Raw genomic sequence first — 27,693 nt, 5'->3', positions numbered from 1 at the left:
TCTTGGTATGTGTCAGCTCAACCACATCTTCCACCGTTAACTGAAATTGGGATCTGCTTGCTGTCTCTGTGTGTATGTCTTGGTATGTGTCAGCTCAACCACATCTTCCACCGTTTACTGAAATTGGGATCTGCTTGCTGTCTCTGTGTGTATGTCTTGGTATGTGGCCTTCTCTATCTGTTGCCCTGTGTGCACAACCATGACATTGTTATTTGTTGCTCTGGACTGTCTTACCTAAGTTTTATGTGTTGATCTTATCTTGGCCTCTGGCCTTTTGCTTTTCTGACTTTAGAAGCAAAAAGTCCACTTTGATTGTTAGGCATTCTTATAGTCACTCATGATTAATTCATGAACTTCAACCCCACCCTTATAACAGTATAAATTTGAGCATCCTCAGGGGTGAGCACATTGCTCGGGGAGCACATTGCAATGGCTTCTATCTCTAAATGATTCTTTCTACAAGTGATATGCACTTCAATCTCTGCACTTCAGCGATTGCACGAAGCAAACAAATACAGCAATCTGCACTGGAAAGCACCTAACAGACTGCAGGTGACCCTGTCTCTCTAATAAGCTCTCCTTCCACTCTGTAACATGCACTCTCTACCACTGCTTCTGACACTCCTGTCCTCTCTCCTCAAACTCTCTCACCTTCACCCCCCCCCTCTCCACCTGCCTGCTTATACATATCACCCTGCCTTCTGTCTTCTCCCTACTACTGCTCCTACCAACTCTTGCTCATTCTACATCCATACACTGATAAAACCTCCAGTACTCTGAGACATGCCCCTTCACACAAATCACAATCCCACATTACCTCCCTCACCCTCCTGCTTCTCCTAATCTCTGGTGAAATATCCCCAAACCCTGGGCCACCATCATCTGTCTTTGCCCAACGCTCCCCCTACACCCTCTGGCAGGAGCCGCAACCCACAGAACCTGGTCTCTATTCCTCTTTCCAAAACCAGCCCCCCCTTTCCTGTGCCCTGTGGAATGCATGTTCTGTCTGCAACAAACTCACCGTCCTTCACGACCTCTTTATCACAAATTCCTTTAACCTACTTGCCATTACTGAAACCTGGCTTCATGAATCGGATACTATTTCTCCTGCTTCCCTCTCCCATGGGGGCCTTCTCTGGACTCACTCCCCCAGACCAAGTGGACGGAAGGGAGGTGGAGTGGGAATCCTTCTAGCCCCATGCAGTACCTATCAGGTACTTCACCCACCTCCCTCTCTGACACTCTCCTCTTTTGAGGCACATTGCATTTGTCTATTCTCTCCCATTTCTCCTAGAATTGCTGTCATCTACCGGCCCCCTGGACCAGTATCAGCCTTTCTTGAAGACTTCTCTGCCTGGCTACCCTACTTTCTCTTCTGAAATCCCCACAATCATTCTTGGGGACTTCAACATCCCTGTTAACACTAACACTACTATTACTTCTAAACTTCTCAGTCTAACCTCATCGCTTGACCTGAAGCAATGGATACAGGCTCCTACCCATGCCAACGGCAACACCCTTGACCTTGCCTTCTCCTATCTGTGCACTCCGTGCAACCTTTCCAACAATCCACTCCCACTCTCTGATCACCACCTTATTAGTTTTGCTCTCTCCCTGTCTTCCACCTCTTCTCCCTCCAACCGCCTAACAGCTACACGTAGAAACCTTCGCCACCTCAACCCTTCTCTTCTCTACTCTGCTACTGATCACCTCTATGACAAAATCTCACCTCTGTCCTGCCCCAACCAAGCTACTTTCATCTACAACAGCTCACTGTCTTCCTCCCTAGACAAGCTTGCCCCCCTCACTACACACAGAATTAGGCCCTGACTGCTACAACCCTGGCAAACAGATGACACCAGAAGTCTCAGAAAACGTAGCAGCGCTCTTGAGCGCCTGTGGCATAAGACTAAGACCCAGGAAGACTTCACACAATATAAATCTGCCCTCCTAAAATACTACTCCTGCCTTTACACTGCCAAACAGACCTACTTTATCACACTCATTAACACCTTCTCATCCAGTCCACGTCAACTCTTCTCTACCTTCAACACTCTACTCTGTCCTCCACTGCCTCCACCCACCAACTCACTCACTGCCCAGGAGATTGCCAATCGCTTCAAAACTAAGATTGATACAATTCATGAGGAGATCACCAATGCGCAAAAACCTCCCCCATGCAACACCCCATGTCCACAGATACAATCATTACTTCCCTCATTCAACCCTGCTACTATTACTGAGGTTGCTAAACTTTTATCCAGCACCCATCTAACCACTTGCCCCCTGGATCCTGTTCCCTCGCAAATGCTACACTCACCCTCTGACTCGATTCTACACTGTCTAACTCACATTTTCAACCTCTCCCTCTCTTGTGGCATCTTCCCAAACTCTCTAAAACATGCGCTAGTCATCCCCATACTAAAAAAGCCCTCACTGGATCCCACCAATCTCAACAACTTACGTCCCATCTCCTTACTCTCCTTCTCCTCCAAACTTCTTGAAAGACTGGTCTACAACCGACTAAGCGACCATCTGACCATGAATAAACTTCTTAATCCCCTTCAGTCCGGTTTTCGCCCTCAACACTCCACGGAAACTGCTCTCCTTAAACTCTCAAATGACCTACTAATGGCTAAAGCCAACGTACACTATTCTGTACTACTTCTCCTGGATCTCTCTGCTGCCTTTGACACAGTGGACCACCCCCTCCTCCTCAAAAAACTCCACTCCTTTGGTCTCCGTGACTGTACTCTTCGCTGGTTCTCATCCTACCTATCCCACCGCTCCTTCAGTGTCACTTACAACTCTACATCCTCCTCTCCTCTTCCTTTTTTCGTTGGGGTCCCCCAAGGTTCTGTTCTTGGACCTCTCCTTTTCTCAATCTACACCACCTCCTTGAGTCAGTTGATTGCCTCCCACGGCTTTAAATATCATCTCTACGCTGATGACACCCAAATCTATCTCTCAACCCCCCAGCTCTCTCCATCTGTCTCCTCACGCATTACCAACATACTAGCAGACATATCAGCCTGGGTGTCACATCACTTCCTCAAACTCAACCTATCGAAAACCGACCTCATGATATTTCTTCCCTCAGGTGCCACTTCCCCTGATTTCCCTGTCAATATCAACGGCTCAACTATCAACCCATCTCCCCACGCCAAGGTCCTAGGTGTAATCCTGGACTCTGAACTAACCTTTCGACCCCACATTCTATCACTATCCAAAGCTTGCCGCCTCAATCTCCGCAACATCTCCAAGATACGCCCCTTCCTAACCAATGTCACCACAAAGCTTCTAATCCACTCTCTGGTCATCTCCCGCCTCGACTACTGCAACTCCCTCCTCATTGGTTTACCTCTAAATAGGCTATCACCACTTCAGTCCGTCATGAACGCTGCTGCCAGGCTCATCCACCACACAAACCGGTCAGCATCTGCTACACCCCTCTGCCAATCCCTCCATTGGCTGCCACTCAGTCACCGAATTAAATTCAAGATATTAACTATAACTTACAAAGCCATCCACAACCTGGCCCCCATCTACATCTCTAACCTAGTCACAAAATACCAACCTAATCGTTCTCTTCGCTCCTCCCAAGACCTCCTGCTCTCAAACTCCCTTGTCACCTCATCCCATGCTCGCCTTCAGGACTTCTCCAGAGCCTCCCCCATCCTCTGGAATGCTCTACCCCAATCCGTCCGATTTTCTCCTACTTTATCCACTTTCAGACGATTCCTGAAAACTCATCTCTTCAGAGAAGCCTATCTGGCCCCCACCTAACAACTGTACATTTAGCTTCTCAATCAGCACATCACCCACAGTTATTACCTCTTGTATCTCTTGACCTTCCCTCTTAGATTGTAAGCTCTAAGGAGCAGGGCCCTCTAATTCCTACTGTATCAAAGTGTATTGTATTTGTACTGTCTACCCTCAAGTTGTAAAGCGCTACATAAACTGTTGGCGCTATATAAATACTGTATAACAATAATAATGTACAGGCACGTCTGAAGTTTTCTAATGAATATCTGAGTGATTCAGAGGAGAACTGGGTGAAAGTGTTATGGTCAGATGAGACCAAAATCAAGCTCTTTGGCATCAACTATGCCTAGGGGGTGCTTTTCTGTAAGGGATAAGACAAATTCACAGCATCAAAGGGACAATGGATGGCGCCATGTACAGTCAAATCTTGGGTGAGAACCTCCTTCACTCAGCCAGGGTATTGAAAATGGGTCGTGGATGGGTATTCCAGCATGACAATTGCCCAAAACACACGGCCAAGGCAACAAAGGAATGGCTCAAGAAGAAGCACATTAAGGTACTGGAGTGGCTTAGCCATTCTCCAGACCTTAATCCCATAGAAAATATGTGGAGGGAGCTTAAGGTTCGAGATGCCGAACAAAATGACTTGAAGAGGATCTGCAAAGTGGAGTGGGACAAAATTCCTCCGGAGATGTGTGTAAACCTGGTGGCCAACTACAAGAAACATCTGACTTCCGTGATTGCCTAAGTCATGTTTTGCAAAGGAGTCAAATACTTATTTCACTGATTATTTTTTTGTCAGTGGCCTTGGAGGTGACAGGATGGGGGTGCGTGTGTGTGTGTGCAGGATGGAGGGGTGTGTGTGTGTAGGATGAAGATGACTGACAGCCGTACCCACAAGATAGACATCCAAAATAGTTGATGCCCGCTCCCCCTACTTCCCCCACAAAAAAAAAAAAAACAGAGAGCCCAGCTATCATGATCTGCCCCCAGAGATGGAGCTGCAGTGAGAGCGCAAATTGCAGCACTGAACATACCTCTGCTCAGGTCCACTCCTGCCTCACATATGTTCAATGCAGTTCAAGGCATGATGGCATATTCATGTTCACCCTTCCAAGGCTGGCCACACCCCTCTCCGAGTCCCACCCAATTACCAAGAGGCAAGCTCCACTTGACCTTCTCGTGTTGGTGAATGAAAGTCCCGAATACCTGAGCCGCTCAGCTGCTGCTGGGGGAGGAGGTAGGGCCAGGGGACAGATCTGATCTGTGTCCCCAGCAGTGTATTTGTTCTACATGCAACCAAACCCGCAGCTATCCATGACAATTGGTCATAGTTTTTGAATCCTAAATGCCTGGATTTGCGAATTGTATGATTCTTCACAGATTGCACATATCTGCATATATGTATTCAGGAGCATTGAAACTTCGCAATTCACCAGAAAAGATCAGATTTGCCCATTTAGCCAAACTGACACTACTTTTTTTTTAGTCTCTGGCTGACCAGGAAAGCACATACATAATAATTTGAGCATTGTGTGTAAGGTATTATTTTGTTGTGTAAATCCAGAATTAATCCAAACTAGAACTTTATCACCCTGCATGCTGACCAGGAACAAACTAGATATGAGACTACCACAAGCCCCTTAAAGAGATTGTAAACTCTTTAAGGGTATTGTAAAAATAAAAGGGGATTGTAAAAAAACAAAACAAAAACAAAAAAAAAAAAAACACCTGTAAGACAAAGACATAATGAAATACTTACCTTAGAACTAATCCTTCCAGCGGCGCCCGCACACCGCTGAGACGGCTGACATCTTTCTAGGCGTTTTTTCCGGGTTAGCGGGCTCTGGCGCTGTGAGTGGCCAGATCCGCAATGACATCACTCCCGCGCATGCATGCGGGAGCCGCCGTTCGCGGCACAGGGCTGGAAAGGAACGGCACCCATGGCAGTTCCTTCAGAGTGCATGCGCCAGTGATGGCCCTGGCTGCATGTAATGTAAATATCTCCTAAACGGTACACGTGCAAATATCTATCGGTAAGCCTTAACATAGGCTTACCTTTAGGTAAATGTCTGCAGAGGAAGTTTACTTCCGCTTTAAAAAAAATCAGCTTCACTGCTTGTTTAAACATGTGTTATTTATTTCATACAGCTATATGAAAACAAACCAAAAAAAAATTCTAACCCCTAAAAATTTAAATTCCCATATATATCATCAAAGAGCCTTCTGAAATGTTTATACAAATTTAAGATGGTGTATAAACCAGCAAGTGCATGTAAATAAAATGTCACAGTGAGTACCTATCTGGGGGGAATATTCTAAAGAATGATAAAGTGCTTACACATTATGATATATGTAAAGCTATTCTGTGTGAATGACCTTGACACCTTGTTGCAGCATTAAATGGGTACGGACTCCCCAAGATCTAATTTGTTTTCCAATCCTTCCCTTTTTTTTAAGCCAGCACTTTTTGCTTTTATATTAGTTTGCTATGTTTGCACTATATTGGTTAGGATGTTAACATTTTTGTACATAGGTGGTTATTGCTCATTTTATAAATGGTTGGTTATTATTGTCGTCACTACTGTTGTTATAGTATCTTGTGTCATAACTATAGAACCTGGGGTCTCCCCAGATAGGGGCTCTCGCTGAACATCTTTTGGGGTTTATAAGTGCAATTAGTTTATAATGTAACTACACTACTAATACAACTAGTACTACTTTGATATAATAATTTATTTACCTGCTGCTGTCAGGTTATACACCATCTTTAATTGGTACCCACACTTCAGAAGGATCCTTAATTTACTATATAGGATTTTTTAAATTGTTTTTAGGGGGATTAGGATTTCTTTTTTGTATTGCTGTTTTAAATAAATTATACACAAACAGTGTGGCAGATTATTTTTTTTAGGGGATTTTGGTGGTTTATGTAATACCTAGCAATGTATCTAACATTCGGCATACTATTTTAGATTTGTTTTATGGTTTTGCATGCATTGGTCATGTATAAGTACATAGGGGTTGATTTACTAAATCTGGAGAGTGCAAAATCTGGTGCAGCTCTGCATAGAAAGTAGAAACTAGTCCACTTCCAGGTTTTACGGTCAAAACTTAATTGAACAAGCTGAATTTAAAAGCTGATGGGCTACCATGTTGAGCTGCAACAGATTTTGCACTTTCCAGTTTTAGTAAATCAACCCCATACGTTCACTTTTTTGTGTACTGTATATGTGTATATACACTGATGTGTGTTGGAATAAAATGCTGTCCTCAGAGGAAATTTATAACATACAGTACATTTGCAGGAATACCAATCTCTCTTTATTTTTAGCCATCTTATACATTGTAAAACCTGCTTAGAAATTAAGCAGTTCTGTGCACAGGGACACAAGAGCAATATGGTTGTTATTTTCAAATGAAGAGCTGGTGTTTGATAGATAAACCACCATAATACAAGAGTCTGATTCTTTTTCTTATATGAGACTTTTGGAACAAAGGATTATGTTGGCTAGCATCTCTCGTTGTGCTGTGTGGGAGAGTCCCCACAGAATTATTAGGTGTAAGTGCTATAGAATCATTATATTGCTGCAGACTGACTTCATCACAGAGCTGGCCACTTGTCACCTGCAATGGCTGTGATTACAGTCACCTTATACTTAAATGGGTTAAACAACTCATTGGTGACATTTTCATTTTCCTATTCAGCAAAACAAAAGACACAGAAGCTGGGACTGTTTTTTTGTTTTTTTTGTCAGCTAGGTAATTGTTATGAATTGTGTCTTTATTTCCTGCAGGTGCTTTGGGGAAACGGACGCGATTTCAGGAAAATGACTTGGCTCAACTTGTTATAGATGTGCAAAGGGAAGGGGATTCCATCTTATGCAATGGTCTGACGCCTGCTCCAACCCCTGTGGAGAACCTGCCCAGGGTAAGGAAAAAGTGATACCAGTCATTATTCCATCTTTATTAACCATTTCATCCCCACACTCAGTTTTCAGAACAGCTGTGCTTTACTTTCATACATGTTTTTTTTTCTGTTTTCATAACCTGATCATGAAGGTTAGAAAGTGCATCGGCTCATTTGTTGTGGCAGTACAGTGAGAAATAATGATTTAGTAATGCAGCAAGCCCTAGCAAACCCTTTTCACCTCTCTTCATTTTAGTCTGTGTTTTTTGTTACATATGTTTTATGTACTTATTAACAGGATGATCCCATAGAAACAAAAATGAAATAATAATTTTATTGTCAGTTAAATATATTCAACAATAAGAGCACATTTAGGAAGTAATCAGGCAGTTTATGGTTTTTCCTGCTTTTGTTGATGTTAAACAATAACTTATTAGTATGAGAAAAACTGAGACGTCAGACACTACCAGAGAGTTAAAAATGAATATGCCCAGAAGACACAAATTTATATGCATGTTCAATTCAGGAGGGTAAGAGAAGATATTAATACTATAAATTATTGAAAGACTGCCTTAAACATTACATAGAATTTCATAAAGTGCAATATATTTTTTATACCATCTTTATTGAGATCTGCATTTTCGTATTAAAATCTCCAGCCAGAGTTTAAGTGTGGGTGCTATGAAGACATAAAAGGGGATCATTAACAGTGCTTGTTTTAGCCATAAGTACATGTTTCGTTTTATAGTTTACAAGGTCATTATGTTGACTGATAATGCATCTCACTTTCCTGTGCTGCTTCAATTGCTGGTTTTAATGATTATAATAGACAAATTAAGGATTGCAGGGCATAACTACATATGTTATGTATATTTTTTTCCTGTCCTTTTCACTCATGTAGTACATTTTCATGTACTGAACAGTAAAATAGAGCAAAGTGATGCCCACATTCAAGTTTAAAGAGATTTTTTTTTGTGTTTTGTATATCATTTTTTATTTTTATTTCTGGAGTAAAAATGATTTCTTAAATACATTTTTTCAAATTAATATATTGTTTTTTTTTTTATCACTCATAGTCAGCAGATGACACTGTGTATACCACTTGTGTAATATATATAAAATTATATATTATTTATATTATATTTAAAATTATTATTCTTTCTTACACAAACCATATACAGACCCTGCATGGTTTGAATTTGCAGCTATTCGTGAAGCTGTTTTTTTGTTTTTACTGTGCTATGAATATCCTTTGTAATTGATTTTTCTGCTGTTAAGATCTACTCATACAACATATATACAGTGGGGAAAACTATTATTTGATCCCCGTTTGCCCACTTACAAATCATGGGTGTATTTTAAATAAGAGAGACAGAATATCAACCAAAAATCCAGAAAAAAAACATGATAGACAAGTTATAAATTGAGTTGCAGTTCAGTGAGTTAAATAAGTATTTGATCCCAAAACAAGACATGAATTAGTAATTGGTTGTCGCTTGGCAACTCGAAGTTTCAGCTCCCTCCAGAATTATTGTTGGTTGGTAGGGGATCAAATACTTATTTTACTGAACTGCAACTCAATTTATAACATTTGTATCATGTGTTTTTACTGGATTTTTGGTTGATATTCTGTCTCCATCATTTAACCACTTCAGCCCCAGAAAGATTTGCCCCCTTCCTGACCAGGCCATTTTTTGCAATACGGCACTGACAATTGGGCGGTTGTACGATGTTATAACCAAACAAAATGTATGTGTCCCCCCCCCAAATAGAGCTTTCTTTTGGTGGTATTTGATCACCTCTGCGGTTTTAATTTTTTTCGCTATATACAAAAAAAAAGAGTGACAATTTAAAGAAAAAACACTATTTTGTACTTTTTGCTATAATAAATATCCCCAAAAAAACAAATTTCTTCATCAGTTTAGGCCAATATGTATTCTACATATTTTTTTGGAAAAAAAAATATCACAAAATAAGCGTATATTGATTGGTTTGCACAAAAGTTATAGCGTAACTACAAAATAGGGGATAGATTTATGGCATTTTAATTATTATTATTTTTTTTTTACTAGTAATGGCAGTGATCTGCAATTTTTATCGGGACTGCAACATTGCGACGGACACATCGGACACTTTTGACACTTTTTTGGGACCATTGACATTTATACAGTGATCAGAGCTAAAAAATAACCACTGATTACTGTATAAATGTCACTGGAAGGGAAGGGGTTAACACTAGGGGGCGATAGGGGTTAACTGTGTTCCCTCATGTGTGTTCTAACTGTGAGGGGAATGTGGCTGACTAGAGGAGGAGAGAGATCGTGTGTTCCTATTTACTAGGAACACACAATCTCTCTCCTCTCCACTGACAGAACCGGGATTTGTGTGCTTACACACACAGATCCTGGTTCTCGCTCTGTCACAAGCGATCGCGGGTGCGCAGCAGTCATCGCGCCCGCCGGGCATGCGCATCCGCTCCGGGGACACACTGCGGGCATGCGGGCCTGCTACAGCATCTTAAAGAGCCGATGTACAGCTACAACGGCTTGTGCAGGGGAGCCAACCTGCTGCAGTATAACTGCGGCAGCTGGTCGGGAAAGGGTTAAAATACGCCTATGACAACAGTTATAGACCCTTCATTTCTTTGTAAGTGGGCAAACTTACAAATTCTGCAGGGATCAAAAAAATATTTCCCCCACTGCAGCTGAATGTATTCTTGCTGTAATATGTACCTATGTAACATTCCTTCATGTTATACAGTACTTCTTTTTTGGGAGATAGCTGTGTGCAGGCAGAGGCACTGACCGGCTGCCATGCTTAAGCAGCCAATTGGTATGTCTGTCTACATTTAAATTATCTCCTGTCCGTTTCCTGGACCAGTGGTGGTGTCCAGACAAAATATGCAATTTGGCAGAATATAGAACCACGTCACTTCCGGTTTCTTAAAACCCACAGTAATTGCACATTTTGACGAATTTGTGTTTGGACACAGCTGCGGCAACCGAATGCAGTCAGGTAAAGAAACATTTGGGTGTTTTCACAGCACATCGGCTAACGGGGATGAAGTTGTGGCAGCCTTGGAGGCGGCCATTTTGTTGGTTAGTGTTGGAGCGGAGTAACGATCTCCGCTCATAATACTGTGCACCGGACTGCATTCGGTTGATGCTCTTGTGTCAAAACACGTATCCCTCATCATGTGAAATTACTTCATAGAAATCTGTAATGAATCATGTTTTAAATAAACCTGAAGTGACGTTCGATATTCTGCCGAGTTGCGTATTTTGTCAGAACAGTGGCAGTAGCCTGAAGAAAGCCAAGAATGCCTACATAAGAGCATTCCAAGGTTAAGGGGGAGCAGTGTCAGTAGCAATACTTTTATTGTGAATCAGAACTGCTTTACGTATTTATTGACTTTTATACAGATCAGAAAACATATAAAGTAACCTATGGAAACTTGTAAAAAATCCAAATATTGAAAAAAATTGTTGGCCAAATTGTAGTTTCCTTTTTAAATTTTCTATGGATACTAGTAAGTTGAAAAGTTGTAAGTTCAAACCTCTGGCTTCCTACATCACTTAGATGCTCCACTGCAAATAAGGCTCCTCAGCAGAATGTCTGTCTATTTGCACCCAGTTGATACAGCTCCTGCAAACCCATATGATAATATTTTATTTGCTATGTGGATTCTCTGTGATCTTGATCAAATAAATGTTTGAGGAATCCAGCTGTGTGAGTGATACCTTACTTAGGTTGAACTAAAGACAAATATTCATTGACCTTAGCTAAGAAAAACCCACTTTCCATCCTTATATGTGAAAATACTGGAGCACTGCTATGTGTATAAAGACTAATAAGGTGAAACACAGAGCAACTGCACCATTCAAAATGATCTCAAGCATGAAGGTATAAAATTCTTAAACAATGGAGCGCTTGCTCTGTGTATAGTGTGCATAAAGTGACATGTGCATAGTTAAAAAAAAAAAATAAAAATTGTGACAATTTCAAACGTAGAATGTATAAAAATATATATAAACAAATATATATGATAAAACCAAAAATATAGTCAATATATATGTTAATAAAATGCTCCTCCACAAAGTGTAATAGTCGATTATTTAATCCATGTCACCACTTCCACCACCAGGTGCAATGCCTGCTCACCTTAGGAGGCGACCCCCTTGTGTCATATAAAGCTCTTAAAGACAAATTTTAAGACGGTCCAACCATTTCCTTAGGAGACTCCCCTTGGGTCATGCAAAGCTCTAAATAATATGTTTTAAAGATGGTCCAGCCATCTTCTAGAGTGACTTGGGAAAAGAAAAACAGCCTTTCATCGCACAACAATGTAATTATATCAGGGCCAGAGATAAAAACACATATAGCGATATCCCACTCACATGTTACGTCATCTTGTATATAGCTTGTATTATGTAAGGCTAATCAAGGAGACACTGCTCTCTTCCTCACCGTTACAACCGTGTAACTGAGACACCGGATGAACACGTCACCAACTCCTTCCAATGCGTTGCGTCACCAATCACGTGACTTTTTCAAAAGTCCTAGTCATTTTCCCGAGTCATTCTAGAAGAAGGCTGGACCATCTTTAAAACATATTATTTACAGCTTTGCGTGAACCAAGGGGAGTCTCCTAAGGAAACGTCTACCATCTTAAAATTTGTCTTTAAGAGATTTATATGACCCAAGGGGGTTGCCTCCAAAGGTGAGCAGGCATTGCACCTGGTGGTGGAAGTGGTGACACGGATTAAATAATCGACTATTACATTTTGTGGAGGAGCACTTTTATTAATATATATATTGACTATATTTTTGGTTTTATCACATATATTTTATATATATATATATATATATATATATATATATATATATATATATATATATATATATATATTTTTTATATATTCTATGTTTGAAATTGTCACTAGCTATTTTTGATTGAATTATGCACATGTCACTTTATGCACAATATACACAGAGCAAGCGCTCCATTGTTTAAGAATTTTACACTTTCCATCCTTAAAGCCCTAAAAGAATGCAAACACCAGTAAAAAGAGTGGTCCACTTTGCTCCAACCGAGAAAAAAAACATTCTCTATGATTTACCAAAACAGTCAGATAACTCCTTAAGGCTACATTCACACGGACATCTTAATTTCAGAGTTTAGCTGCGTACAGAAGACTTTGCTAAAAGCAGCTGGACTCCCACAATGCAAAGTAATCATGTTATTCAAACATAACAATTAGCAACGTTTAGTTGCAGTTTAGCTTTATTTAGGAAAAGAAGGAAAGTGCTGCGTCCAGGGTCGACTGTTTGCAGCTAAACATACTTTGAGTTTAGCAGCAAAAAATTACACACTTCCCCTGTTTTCCTGAAATGTTGGTATTCCTTCTCATGTCGGCTCTCATTTATCATCATGTTGGTATTTATTATTTGCAGACGTGGTCTAACAACAGTTGGTAACCTGTCAAAGGTGGACATGGACATTATGGTATAGTTTTACAATTTATCGGAATAAGTCCTGATTTCCTCATACATCAGGACAAAATATCCTCTAGTTAGATGTTAGGGGATGTACCTCTCTTTGCTTCATTTGTTCTTTCTCTGCCTCTCTATCTGCCTCAGGGTCAGTTCACTCCAGAGTGCGGTGTGGGAAAGGCGCATTCCATGCCTGTTTCCTGACTGCACTGCTCCTGCGATCTGCATTCAAGTGCCAATATTTTAATGGCACCCCAAACGCAGATCTTAATGCAGTGCGTTTGTGGGCACCAAGTCGCATAGTACTGCAGTACCGTGCAATTTGGAGTGCTGCTTTTTTTTAAAAGAAGTGTATGCACTACTTTTTTCTGTGTTTCAGAGCGATTAGCGGTGCTGTCAAATCGAACCGCACAGGAAAGCGTGCCACATTCCCATGTGTATTAACTGGCCCTCAATCTTCTCCTCTCAAGCAGGTACACAATGGTAAACACCAATTTGCTGTGCACTCCATTTCTTTTACACATCTCTATCGCCTCAGAAAACTACCCACAAAAAAGAGGAGGAGGTGCCTAGGGTATAACCCCCCCCCCCCCCCCCAGAATGGGGTATGGAGAAAAAAAAAATCGGAAAATGCTACGCAGATGAACGCAGCTAAAGTCATTTACAAACCACAACTATCCGCAGGAACTTTTTTTACTTTTTCATGGGCAAATTACTGACGTATGCCTGCTGTCAGATACAAATGTCTGTGTGAATGTAGCGTAAATCAGCCTTTAGCATCAACACTTTTCTTAAAATATACAGTATTGTTGTTTGAATAAAAGGAGACACGGTCTATCACAGGGAGATTATTGGAAGCCAGAAGGGATTCAGTCCACAAGTGTCAATTTGAAATGTTTGTTTCACAATTGACTTTCTTCCAGCATTGTATATTCAGCCCTGACATTACGCTATTTCTTTTTTTCTCAATGTTTGTAATATGATTCTTTGCTTAAGAGGTTGAAATCACTAGGCACCTGAAAGACCTCTGCAACTTTTGCTTAAAATTGATCACGGGGCTCAACAGAAATGTTGGCTTCTACTGTGCAGTTCTTCCTATTTTCGTCCGCTTTATGGTCATTTATGACTTTTTAATTTTGTCTGCCTCTTTTTATTTCATGAATTATGTACTCACTGTTGCTTTTCCTGGTCATGAGAACACCACTACCTCCTCTGTATGTGTGTCAGTGATGGGTGTTGCTTACAATGATGAGCTTATCCAAGTAATACCCTTCTTGTTGACAGACCGCAATGCTTCCAGTCAGCAAGTCAGTAAGTCTACTAGTTGCTGCCTTGACATCACCCACAAAACTGCCTTCATTGCAGTGCCAGTGGGAATTGCCTCCCAGAGAGGGAAGAGCATCACTGAGCAATGGCATCGCACTGGCATATTTCCCTTCCCACAGCCTACATAGACTGTATAGATTAGAATGGTCTGTAGATCATGTGGCCAGGACCTTTTTGTCCCTCAAAAAAGAATATTTAGATGTATATATATATATATATATATATATATATATTGTGCAGTAACCTTTGACACCTAACGACCAAAGGGTATTTCGTCTATATTATAAAGTTATTTAGTTTTGGATAGAGCAGGGAAATGGTTAAAGTCAGTTTTTTTAAAAAAATTTTTTGATGTCTGTGTAACTCTTGGAAAGATTTACCCTCAAGGATGGGATATCTCTCTAACAAAGACACAAACACGTTTACTCTACAAAGAGTAGAGGAAAGGTTAGCACTGCTGGCAGTGTTTTTATTACTGTCCGTACCATTCCATCTTGGTAATATCTGCACCCCCATGTCATGTGCAGGTATCACAGAGAAAGTTGACGCCATAGGAAGGTATGGAAAAGCACCCTAATGGGGGTCACAGGCAGAAATAAGAAACTGACAGAAATGTTATCTCTTCACTACTCTATCCATAAAATACAGTTGTAGTCAGAGTCTTCAAGTGGGAAATGCGATACTCCTAATAACCAAGGCCTGAGGTGTGCCATGGCCTAGCTGGTCAGTATGCCTGAAAAGAGGGCATACCCTGAATGTAAAATGAAAAAAAGTACTATGGGTATGTAAGAAGGCTGGGGGAAAAGGGTGGGTGGGAACCCAGAACCTCCGACAACCCGGCCCTGACAGAGGAGGAGGGTTAAATAGCCCTCTCAAACTCCTCCCACAAATACAGGCTAGCCTCTGGCCAGCCTTACACTTGTAGTCAAAGTCTTCAAGTGGGAAATGCGATACTCCTAAGAACCAAGGCCTGAGGTGTGCCATGGCCTAGCTGGTCAGTATGCCTGAAAAGAGGGCAAAAAGACACAAATTTAGGTGAAGAAGGGAAGGTAACAATCCATCAAGTGGAGTGGCGTGCGCCCGGATGGCAACAGTATGTATCCGCCGTGGTAGGAGAAACCCACTGACTCCTGACTTGGTGATGAGAAGGAACCCCCATAGAACCTGCAAAGCTGCCCAGAACCCAACTGACCGTCCCATGAAAGATTGGATTGAGCTTGATGCCCGAGACAACCCAGACCTGAGAATGAAACTGCTTGAAATGAGAGGATACGTGGGGAAAGGGAGCAAGGGCTGGCCCGAGGAGCCCCTGCAAAATAATGGCCAAAAAGATCGAAATGCTTCAAACGGACACCAGCGAAGTAGCTCAGTGAAATGCCCCCAACCCCCGGCCTACCCATACTGGACTGGGGAAGTGAGAGGGTGAGTGCAAAAAGACAACTGGCAGGAGTGAGAAATGCTAGATACCTGATGGATGTGAAGAAGTAGGCGGATAAGGCTCATGCGCTATGGCATTAAGCATCGTCAAAAATGGAGAAACCATGCCAGACACAGAATACTGGTCCCACCTGATACGATCGCGTTGTGCTTCAGCCTGTGACCTGACAACCGAGACTGAATCCTGAACCGAGGAAGGAGGGCCAGACTCCATCCCGGGGAAATGAGTCCCATGGCATGATACAGTCATACCCAAAGTGACTGAAGCCCCCCTACCTGGAACAGGCTGGGGATCAGAAAAGATGACTGGACTGATGTCCCTGAGCAGTTCTCCAGGCAACATCCTAGAGAAGAGATCAGAGCCGAGAGTGGAATCCAAAATCATGACGACGTTTGCCCAACTTACCACTTGAGGACCGACAAGGGGATGTGGTACAGCACACACCCTGAGAAAGACTATAAATCCCTGGGTGGTAACCAGGGCCTCTAAGCAACAGGATGTCAACTGAAAGAAGATTGACGACTGCTTCCGACCCAAGGGTGAGCCCAGTGGCGAAACATCTGCACCAAACAATTAGCCCCAACAACGGGCAGGACTGATGAAGTGAGAGCAAGCATGGTTGATAACGGTATGGATGCCAATACAGCACAACCTGAGAACACAAACTAAAGAAATGACAGACGACCAGACATGAGAACAACAACGCCCCTCTCTGCCTACCCAAGTATGAAGACATGAACAGAAATGCCAAGACCACTGCGCGTGAATGAACCTAATGACGGACTCCCCCATGTAAGTAGTAAGTGAGCCCGAGTAACCTGCAGCGCAGAGACAGGTAATTAACTGAAAAACTCAGGGCTGGTGTACCCACAGACCGTGGTGGGTAGTTGTACAGGTGTGGTGAATGAACGTGCATCGAGAAGATTGTGGTCAACAATCATTAACAAACGAAACCTCAGCCCGTATGGATCTGTAGACATGACAGATCCTGACATGTGGTCCCTAGCTAACTGACCCAGGTATAAACATGAACAATGATACGATGAGACATGACAAACCACGAAGATAAACAAACAGCTACCGGAGTATGCCGTGACTGAACAACAACGCCCCTCTGAGAAACGCTGTGACAGGAATGCTGAGACTGAACGTTGAGGTAGAAACACAATGACAGAAATCTTGGGGCAGAAGCGCATGGACAGCAATGTTGACAGAAAAACCCTAGGACAGAAATGCTGAAACGGAAAGCTGAGGCAGGAACGTGAGAACCGAAACCCTGGGCATAGCGTAATGACAGAAATGCTGAGACTGAAATCCTGGGGCAGAAATGTAATGACAGAAATCCAGGGGCCAGAACGCTATGACAGAATGCTGAGGCAGAAAAGCAAAGACAGAAATCCTGGGGCAGAAACGCTATGACAGAACGCTAAGGCAGAAATGTAATGACAGAAATCCTGGGGCAGAAACGCTAAGGCAGAAACGTATGACAGAAATCCTGGAGCAGAAACACTAAGACAGAAAAGCTGAGACTGAACGCCAAGCCAGAAATGCTGGGGCAAAATGCTGCCATGACAGAAGGACGCCATGACAGAAGGACACCATGACAGAAATCCGGGGCAGAAATGCTGATAACTGAAATCCTGGGCAGAAACGCTGTGACAGAAATCCTGGGCAGAAATGCTATGACAGAAATCCTGGGCAGAAATGCTGTGACAGAAATCCTGGGGCAGAAACGCTATGACAGAAATGCTGGGGCAGAACGCTATGACAGAAATGCTGGGGCAGAACGCTATGACAGAAATGCTGGGGCAGAACGTTGTGACAGAAATGCTGGGGCCGAACGCTATGACAGATAAGGCTGGGGCAGAAATGTGGTGACAGAAATACTGGGGCCGAACTATATGACAGAAATGCTGGGGCAGAACGTGTGACAGAAATGTTAGGGCCGAACGTTATGACAGAAAATGCTGGGGCAGAACGTTATGACAGAAAATGCTGGGGCAGAACGCTGTGACAGAAATGCTGGGGCAGAACGTTGTGACAGAAATGCTGGGGCAGAACGTTGTGACAGAAATGCTGGGGCAGAACGTTGTGACAGAAATGCTGGGGCAGAACTTTGTGACAGAAATGCTGGGGCAGAACGTTGTGACAGAAAGGCTGGGGCAGAATGTGTGACAGAAATGTTGGGGCAGAACGCTATGACAGAAATGCTGGGGCAGAACGCTATGACAGAAATGCTGGGGCAGAACGCTATGACAGAAATGCTGGGGCAGAACGTTATGACAGAAATGCTGGGGCAGAACGTTATGACAGAAATGCTGGGGCAGAACGCTAAGACAGAAATGCTGGGGCAGAACGCTAAGACAGAAATGCTGGGGCAGAACGCTAAGACAGAAATGCTAGGGCAGAACGCTAAGACAGAAATGCTAGGGCAGAACGCTAAGACAGAAATGCTGGGGCAGAACGCTAAGACAGAAATGCTGGGGCAGAACGCTAAGACAGAAATGCTGGGGCAGAAACGCTAAGACAGAAATGCTGGGGCAGAAACGCTATGACAAAAACGCTGAGACAGAAATGCCGGGGCAGAACGCTTATGATGGAAATGCTGGGGCAGAACACTATGGCATGAAAGCTAGGGCAGAATGCTAAGACAGAAATGCTGAGGCATAAACACTGACAGAAATGTAGGGCCGAACATGACGACAGAAACGCTGGGGCAGAAACGCCATGACAGAAATGCAGGGCTGAACGTAACAGAAATGCTGGGGCAGAAACGCCATGGCAGAAATACTGGGGCAGAACCCCCTGACAGAAATGCTGGGGGAGAATGCTGCGACAGAACTGCTGAAGCAGAAAACGCTATGACAGGTGCGCTATGATAGAAAAACGCTGACACTAAACGTCTAGATAGAAACGCTGTGACAGAAACCTGGGGCCAGAACACTATGACAGAAATCATGGGGCCGAAACACCATGATGAAACACTTGTGACTGAAGCGGTGGATGCCCGGGAGGCGTGCGAGAATCTCCCCCCCTGCATGATGCCACACGTGAGTACCGGGAGGTGAGCAGGCGAGTGAGCGCCCCCCCATGAGAACTGGGAAGCGTGCGGGCGATTCCTCCATGAGGCACGGTGTGAGTTCCAGGGAGGTAAACTGGCGGGTGAGGGGCAAGTGGGTGGGTGGAAGATGGACGAACAGACGCCCTCCCCCCCAGGAGAAGCGGGTGGCCGGCCCCCCAGCGCTGGCAGGAAACACAGGGATGAGGGAGAAGCGAGCGGCGCCCCCCCCCACCATTTGGGATTGAGTCCAGCGAAGGTGGAGGATGGACAGACGAGACCCCTCACAACCGGGTGGGCGGCATCCTGGCCAAACAGAGCCCTGGGGAAGTGGGTGAGTGGAGGATGGATGAATGGACGCCCCCCCTATGAGCGCCGGGAGAATCGGATGGGCTGCATGCTGGCCACATGGAGCTGTGGGGGGATTCCCTCCGAATGAGCGACGGGAGGAACGGGAAGGCTGCACGCTGCCACATGGAGCTGTGGGGAGGATGGAGGAACAGCCCCCCCTCTCCCCCGGCATGAGTGCCTGGAGGAGCGGGCAGGCTGCACGCTGGCCCAAGGAGCTGTAGGGGGGAAAGATGGCCCCCCCGCATGAGCGCCGGGAGAAGCGGGCAGGCTGCACGCTGCCACATGGTGCTGTGGGGAGGATAGAGGGACAGCCCCCCGCTCTCCCCCGGAATGAGCGCCGGGAGGAGAGGGCGGGCTGCATGCTGCCACATGGAGCTGTGGGGAGGATGGAGGGACAGCCTCCCCCGCTCTCCCCCGGCATGAGCGCCGGGAGAAGCAGGCGGGCTGCACGCTGCCACAAGGAGCTGTGGGGGGGAAAGATGCCCCCCCGCTCCTCCCGCATGAGCGCCAGGAGAAGCAGGCGGGCTGCTTGCTGGCCACATGGGGCTGTGGGGAGGATGGAAGGATGGACGCCCCCCCGCCATGAGCGACAGGAGAAGCGGGCGGGCGGGAGGCACGCTGGCCACACAAGGAGCCGTGGAGAATGGATGGACTGACCGCCCCCCCCAGGAGGGCCGGGAGAAGCGGGCCGGTGGCTGTAAGGGAGGACAGACTGGGTGGCCCCCACGATGCTGGTGGAACTCAGGGATGACAGTGGGGGGACCGGGTGGTCCCCGATGGTGCCCGGGAGAGGAACCGACACCATAGCTGCGACTGACCACCGCTCTGTAAAGAGGCCGGAAGTGACGTGCGTCCACCCAGAACCTCCGACAACCCGGCCCTGACAGAGGAGGAGGGTTAAATAGCCCTCTCAAACTCCTCCCACAAATACAGGCTAGCCTCTGCCCAGCCTTACACTAAACATTTTTCAAATGTGAGTTGCATGCAAAAAGTGCTTATAGGTAAAAATAAATTTAAAGTGATTGTTAAGGCTTGTTTTAAAAAACAAAACAAAAACAAAAACCAAACATGTTATACTTACCTCCTCTGTGCACTTGGTTTTGCAGAGAGCAGCCCGGATCCTTCTCTTATCGGATCCCTCTTGACTGATCCTGGCCCCTCCTTCCTATCAAGTGCCCTCACAGTCAGCCGCTTCCTATGGGGGCACTGGAGCCAAGTCACAGCTCTGTGTGTCCATTCAGACACTGTGCCCCACCCCCTCTCTCCCCTGACTGGCTGACTAAATTTGATTGACACTCGCTGGAGCCAATGGTGCTGCTGTGTCTCAGCCAATCAGGGGGGAGTGTCCTGGAGGGCTTAGACATTTGTGGAGATCACTGGAGAGAGATGGGGCTCATGTAAGTAATTAGGGGGGTGCTGGGGAGGCTGCTACACACAAAAGGTTTTTTATCTTCATGCATAGAATGCATGAAGATAAAAAAAACCTTCTGCCTATACACATCCTTTAAGTGTGTTCTTTCTAAAATACACTATCATTTTGCCTTTGTCTTTTTGATCCAGACACTTAAGGCTAGTTGACATCCTAAATGAATGGACAAGAGAATATCCATTCTTTTTCAGTAGGATCTGTTCACACCCACGTTTTATTGTATGTTGGGGGAAAAAGTCCAGCGGAATGTACTCTAAAATTCAAGTCAAAGGCAAAATGCACAAATGCATAAAGTCTGATGTGACTGTAGCCTAATATCTGTTTACTGCATGCAATGCATGAATTTATCGCATGAAAAAATGCAACGTGAGTGCAGTGTAAGGGTTGCCATAGACACCCCAACTATTCCAAGTGATGCTTCTGATTATTGGCATTACATCTGATTATCATTATTTTTTTTTCTGCTGGCCTACTGTACGGTTATAACAGTGCCTGTAGAAATTTCCTTGCAAGGCTCCAACCCTTCCTCCTCTTAGTCGAGATATTTCCATATAAATGCTTTCTCTGCATAAACGTAAAATAAATTTGTTATGCAGCTCACCCCCCAGCCCCCCCCCCCCCCCCTTACACTTACCTGAACCTGATCCCCATCTAGTGCTTTGCGTGAGATCAGGGGCTCTCTACATTTTCTCCCTCCTCACTGGACGTGGAGGCAGCAGTGGGAGCCATTGGCTCCTGCTGCTGTCAGTCACAGAAGCCTATATTCCAGTGCTTGGGTTTGGCCATTGGCCACTTAGGATCCTTTTGCTTTATAGAAGAAGTAGGGGAAAAAGAGTCAAATCACATAATTGACAGTTCATATGGAATATTGCAGAGAAGAGTTTTTGTTATTTCTCCAATAACTCTTCTGACTCATTCACCTGTGGAAATAATTTTAAGTGATAGTAAACCAAACACCAAAAATGTAATTTATTGCATCTTACCAATCATTAGATGTGGTGGCTGCATCAGTTTTTTTTTCTTAGGCATTTCCGCCCTCTGTTTTCACCTAGTGATCTGGCCAGGAACCCACCATGAGCGCCAGGGACACCTTTGGACAGCACCATTGTCAGTTTGGGGGGAGGGGAGTGTTAGATGTACTTGCAGATTTAAAAAAAAAAAAATTTGAAGCCAAACTCCAGTTAATACTCTATAAGCAGTTACAGCAAACAGTTCTTTTTTTCCTTTTGGGATAAAAGATTTCCCTAATGATCTTTGCAAGCACCCCTGTCAGTGTTAAATGTTTTGTCTGAACCCTCTAACTGCTACATTTTGCAGTACATGTTGTTCTGTTGAAAAATAGGCTTACTGGCTCGATGGCCAGATGAAAATAAAGGTAAGGAAACCTAAAAAAGACAACGAATGCAGCCATCACATCTAAAAACTGGTAAGCTGCATTATAATAAATGCTTGGTTTTGGGTTTATCATCATTTTAACTGCTTCCCTACCTGGACAATTCTGAAACTTCTCACATACATGTAAAAATTAGCCTTATTTTGCTAGAAAGTTACTTAGAACCCCCAAACATATTTTAAGCTGAGACCCTAGAGAATAAAATGTTGGGTGTTGCAATTTTTTATGTCAAACAGTATTTGCGCAGCTGTGTTTCAAACACATTGTTTTTTTTTTTAATAATGAATGTTAGAGAACACAAACACAATATAGTACCCACGTTTTTCATAAAATCTAAAAGATTGTTACGCTGAGTAAATAGATACCTTACATGTCACACTTTAAAATTGTGTATGCTTGCAGATTGGCGCCAAACAGTGATAGCAAAAGTTCTTCATAGGCGACACTTTAAAAGTCTTTACAGGTTTCTAAACAAGTTACACAGGAGGTCTGGTGATAGAATTATTGCTCCAGCTTTGACGTCCGCAATGAAACCTAATATGTGTTACTTGCATATGCGTTTGCATTTGTGCCTGAGCACGGGGGATGGGGGCACTTTAACCAGTTGCCGACCTCCTCACGACGATATATAGGTCGGCAGAATGACACGGGCAGGCAGAATCATGTACCCTATCGGACCCCCCCCCCCCCCCGGGTGCCCGAGGCGGTCGTCTTCTGTTTCACTGGGAGTGATCAGACGTGAGGGGGAGACCCTCCATTTGTGGCCCCCCCCTCGCGATCGCACCCAGCCAATGAGAATCTTCCTCTGTATAGTAAACAGAGGCAGAGGAAGTGATGTCATCGCTCCTCGGCTCGGTATTTTCCGTTTCGGCGCAGATGAGAGAAGACATCCGAGTGAGTGTAAAACACACACACAGAACACGCCAGGCATACATTAACCCCCTTTACCCCCCGACCCCGACCCCCCCCAATCACCACCCAATAACCCCCCCCCCCCCCCCCCCCCGTCACACTGACACCAAGCAGTTTTTTTTTTTTTTCTGATTACTGCATTGGTGTCAGTTTGTGACAGTTAGTGTGGTAGGGCAGTTAGTGTTAGCCCCCTTTAGGTCTAGGGTACCCCCCTAATAAAGTTTTAACCCCTTGATCACCTCCGTCGCCAGTGCCACTAAGCGATCGTTTTTCTGATCGCTGTATTAGTGTCACTGGTGACGCTAGTTAGGGAGGTAAATATTTAGGTTCGTCGTCAGCGTTTTATAGCGACAGGGACCCCCATATACTACCTAATAAATGTTTTAACCCCTTGATTGCCCCCTAGTTAACCCTTTCACCAGTGATCACTGTATAACTGTTACAGGTGACGCTGGTTAGTTAGTTTATTTTTTATAGTGTCAGGGCACCCGCCGTTTATTACCGAATAAAGGTTTACCCCCTGATCCCCCGGCGGTGATATAACTTAGGTTTTAGGGTCCGATAGGGTCTGCGTCACCCCAGGCAGCATCATGTTAGCGCCAGTACCGCTAACACCCACGCACGCACCGTACACCTCCCTTAGTCTGAACGGATCAATATCTGATCAGATCTATACTAGCATCCCCAGCAGTTTAGGGTTCCTAAAAACGTAGTGTTAGCGGGATCAGTACAGATACCTGCTAGCACCTGCGTTTTGCCCCTCCGCCCAGCCCACCCAAGTGCAGTATCGATCGATCACTGTCACTTACAAAACACTAAATGCATAACTGCAGTGTTCGCAGAGTCAGGCCTGATCCCTGCGATCGCTAACAGTTTTTATGGTAGCGTTTTGGTGAACTGGCAAGCACCAGCGGCCTAGTACACCTTGGTCGTAGTCAAACCAGCACTGCAGTAACACTTGGTGACGTGACGAGTCCCATAAGTGCAGTTCAAGCTGGTGAGGTGGCAAGCACAAGTAGTGTCCCGCTGCCACCAAGAAGAAGACAAACACAGACCCATCGTGCCCATAGTGCCCTTCCTGCTGCATTCGCCAATCCTAATTGGGAACCCACCACTTCTGCAGCACCCGTACTTCCCCCATTCACATCCCCAACCAAATGCAGTCGGCTGCATGAGAGGCATTTTCTTTATGTCCTCCCGAGTACCGCTACCCAACGAACCCCCACCCCAAAAAAGATGTCGTGTCTGCAGAAAGCGCGGATATAGGCGTGACACCCGCTATTATTGTCCCTCCTGTCCTGACAATCCTGGTCTTTGCATTGGTGAATGTTTTGAATGCTACTACACACTAGTTGAGTGTTAGCGTAGGGTACAGCATTGCACAGACTAGGCACACTTTCACAGGGTCTCCCAAGATGCCATCGCATTTTGGGAGACCCGAACCTGGAACCGATTACAGTTACAAAAGTTACAGGTGATATATGCTGAAGCATGGGGGCAGCAGAGAGCGGAGGAGCGATTTGCTCCTACCTTTTGCGGGAGGATGCCCCCTGCTTCGGCATATATAAATGGTGCATGTATGCCCATCATTAGAAGTGGGTGGATGAAGGGAGGTATTGTAATGGTGGGCATACCCACCGATCAATCTCTTTTTTTCGTTCAGCCCACAGGGAAATTGGGAAGGCATTTTATCACACCGATCTTGGTGTGGTCAGATGCTTTGAGGGCAGAGGAGAGATCTAGGGTCTAATAGACCCCAATTTTTTCAAAAAAGAGTACCTGTCACGACCTATTTCTATCATAGGGGATATTTACATTCCCTGAGATAACAATAAAAATGATTAAAAAAAATAAAAAATGAAAGGAACAGTTTAAAAATAAGATAAAAAAGAAAAAAAAAAAAAAGCATCCCTGTTCCCCCCCTGCTCTCACGCAAAGGCGAACGCAAGCGTCGGTCTGACGTCAAATGTAAACAGCAATTGCACCATGCATGTGAGGTATTACCGCGAAGGTCAGATCGAGGGCAGTCATTTTAGCAGTAGACCTCCTCTGTAAATCTAAGGGAAAGTGACAATTTTTTTTTTTTTTGCACAAATTTGTCACTAAATTATATATTGCTCACACAGGCCATGGGCATATGTGGAATTGCACCCCAAAATACATTTAGCTGCTTCTCCTGAGTATGGGGATACCACATGTGTGAGACTTTTTGGGAACCTAGCCACGTACGGGACCCCGAAATCCAATCACCACCTTCAGGCTTTCTAAGGGCGTACATTTTTGATTTCACTCTTCACTGCCTATCACAGTTTCGGAGGCCATGGAATGCCCAGGTGGCACAACCCCCCCCCCTAAATGACCCTATTTTGGAAAGTAGACACCCCAAGCTATTTGCTGAGAGGTATAGTGAGTATTTTGCAGACCTCACTTTTTGTCACAAAGTTTTGAAAATTGAAAAAAGAATAAAAAAATTTTCTTTTCTTGTCTTTCTTCATTTTCAAAAAGAAATGAGAGCTGCAAAATACTCACCATGCCTCTCAGCAAATAGCTTGGGGTGTCTACTTTCCAAAATGGGGTCATTTGGGGGGGGTTTGTGCCACCTGGGCATTCCATGGCCTCCGAAACTGTGATAGGCAGTGAAGAGTGAAATCAAAAATTTACGCCCTTAGAAATCCTGAAGGCGGTGATTGGTTTTCGGAGCCCCGTACGCAGCTAGGCTCCCAAAAAGTCCCACACATGTGGTATCCCCATACTCAGGAGAAGCAGCTAAATGTATTTTGGGGTGCAATTCCACATATGCCCATGGCCTGTGTGAGCAATATATAATTTAGTGACAAATTTGTGCAAAAAAAAAAAAAATTGTCACTTTCCCGCAATTTGTGTCAAAATATAAAATATTCCATGGACTCAACATGCCACTCGGCAAATAGCTTGAGGTGTCTACTTTCCAAAATGGGGTCATGGGGGGGGGGGGCTTGGGTAGTGCCATCTGGGCATTTTATGGCCTTCAAAACTGTGATAGGTAGTGAGGAGTGAAATCAAAATTTACGCCCTTAGAAATCCTGAAGGCCGTGATTGGTATTCGGGGCCCCGTACGCGGCTAGGCTCCCAAAAAGTCCCACACATGTGGTATCCCTGTACTCAGTAGAAGCAGCTGAATGTATTTTGGGGTGCAATTCCACATATGCCCATGGCCTGTGTGAGCAATATATCATTTAGTGACAACTGTTTGTACATTTTTTTTTTTGTCATTATTCAATCACTTGGGACAAAAAAAATTAATATTCAATGGGCTCAACATGCCTCTCAGCAATTTCCTTGGGGTGTCTACTTTCCAAAATGGGGTCATTTGGGGGGGGGGGGTGTACTGCCCTGCCATTTTAGCACCTCAAGAAATGACATAGGCAGTCATAAATTAAAGGCTGTGTAAATTCCAGAAAATGTACCCTAGTTTGTAGACGCTATAACTTTTGCGCAAACCAATAAATATACACTTATTGACATTTTTTTTTACCAAAGACATGTGGCTGAATACATTTTGGCCTAAATGTATGACTAAAATTTAGTTTATTGGATTTTTTTTTTTATAACAAAAAGTAGAAAATATCATTTTTGTTTCAAAATTTTCGATCTTTTTTCGTTTATAGCGCAAAAAATAAAAACGGCAGAGGTTATCAAATACCATCAAAAGAAAGCTCTATTTGTGTGAAGAAAAGGACGCAAATTTCGTTTGGGTACAGCATTGCATGACCGCGCAATTAGCAGTTAAAGCGACGCAGTGCCAAATTGTAAAAAGTGCTCTGGTCAGGAAGGGGGTAAATCCTTCCTTAAAACTTTTTTTATGCTGTCCCTTTAATCTGTAATTTTTTTGAATCAACCTTATTGCTATCACAAGGGATAAACAACATCCTATGTGATAGCAGGGGCCATGAGAGGTCCTCTTTATGGAGACCCCAGATCTCTCCTCTGGCCTCCAATGCAGCTGCTCAGACACAGGTTGCTCTGATTGGCTGCTTCACTAACCAGTAACAGGCCAGTAAACAAAGAACCAAAACCGGAAGTGACAAAATCCTCTTCGCCTCAGCTTGGACAGGAGATCCCGGGAAAGGCAGCAGCGGGAGAGGGAAGCATGCCTTTCCACTACCTGTAAAAGTGATCGAATGGCTGTATAGCCACAATTTTACATATACTGTATATATACAGTGGATATAAATGTTTACACACCACTGTTAAAATGTCAGGTTTCTGTGATATAAAAATAGAGACAAAGATAAATAATTTTAGAACTTTTTCCACCTTTAAAGTGACCTATAAATTTTACAACTCAATTGAAAAACAAACGAAAATCTTTTTGGGGGGAAGTAAAAATAATAAACTAAAATAATGTAGTTGCACAGCTACATCCCTCTTACAACTGTATGCGTATATACAGTGGGGACGGAAAGTATTCAGACCCCCTTAAATTTTTCTCTCTTTGTTATATTGCAGCCATTTGCTAAAATCATTTAAGTTCATTTTTTTTCCTTATTAATGTACACACAGCACCCCATATTGACAGAAAAACACAGAATTTTTGACATTTTTGCAGATTTATTAAAAAAGAAAAACTGAAATATCA

At 44.0% G+C, this 27,693-nt stretch overlaps 1 protein-coding gene across 1 annotated transcript in view; it reads left to right on the top strand.

Moving 5' to 3' along the window:
- The window catches only part of TTC27 (tetratricopeptide repeat domain 27), a 795,933-nt gene that overhangs the window by 303,752 nt on the left and 464,488 nt on the right, over positions 1 to 27,693 (top strand). Inside the window, exon 8 of the mRNA XM_073627729.1 lies at positions 7,563 to 7,696. Coding sequence (XP_073483830.1) covers positions 7,563 to 7,696 — 134 coding nt within the window. The remainder of the gene's footprint in view (positions 1 to 7,562; positions 7,697 to 27,693) is intronic.

Source organism: Aquarana catesbeiana, linkage group LG04, assembly GCF_042186555.1.
Source record: "Aquarana catesbeiana isolate 2022-GZ linkage group LG04, ASM4218655v1, whole genome shotgun sequence".
Lineage (NCBI taxonomy): Eukaryota > Metazoa > Chordata > Amphibia > Anura > Ranidae > Aquarana > Aquarana catesbeiana.
This window is presented reverse-complemented; position numbering and strand designations above follow the sequence as displayed.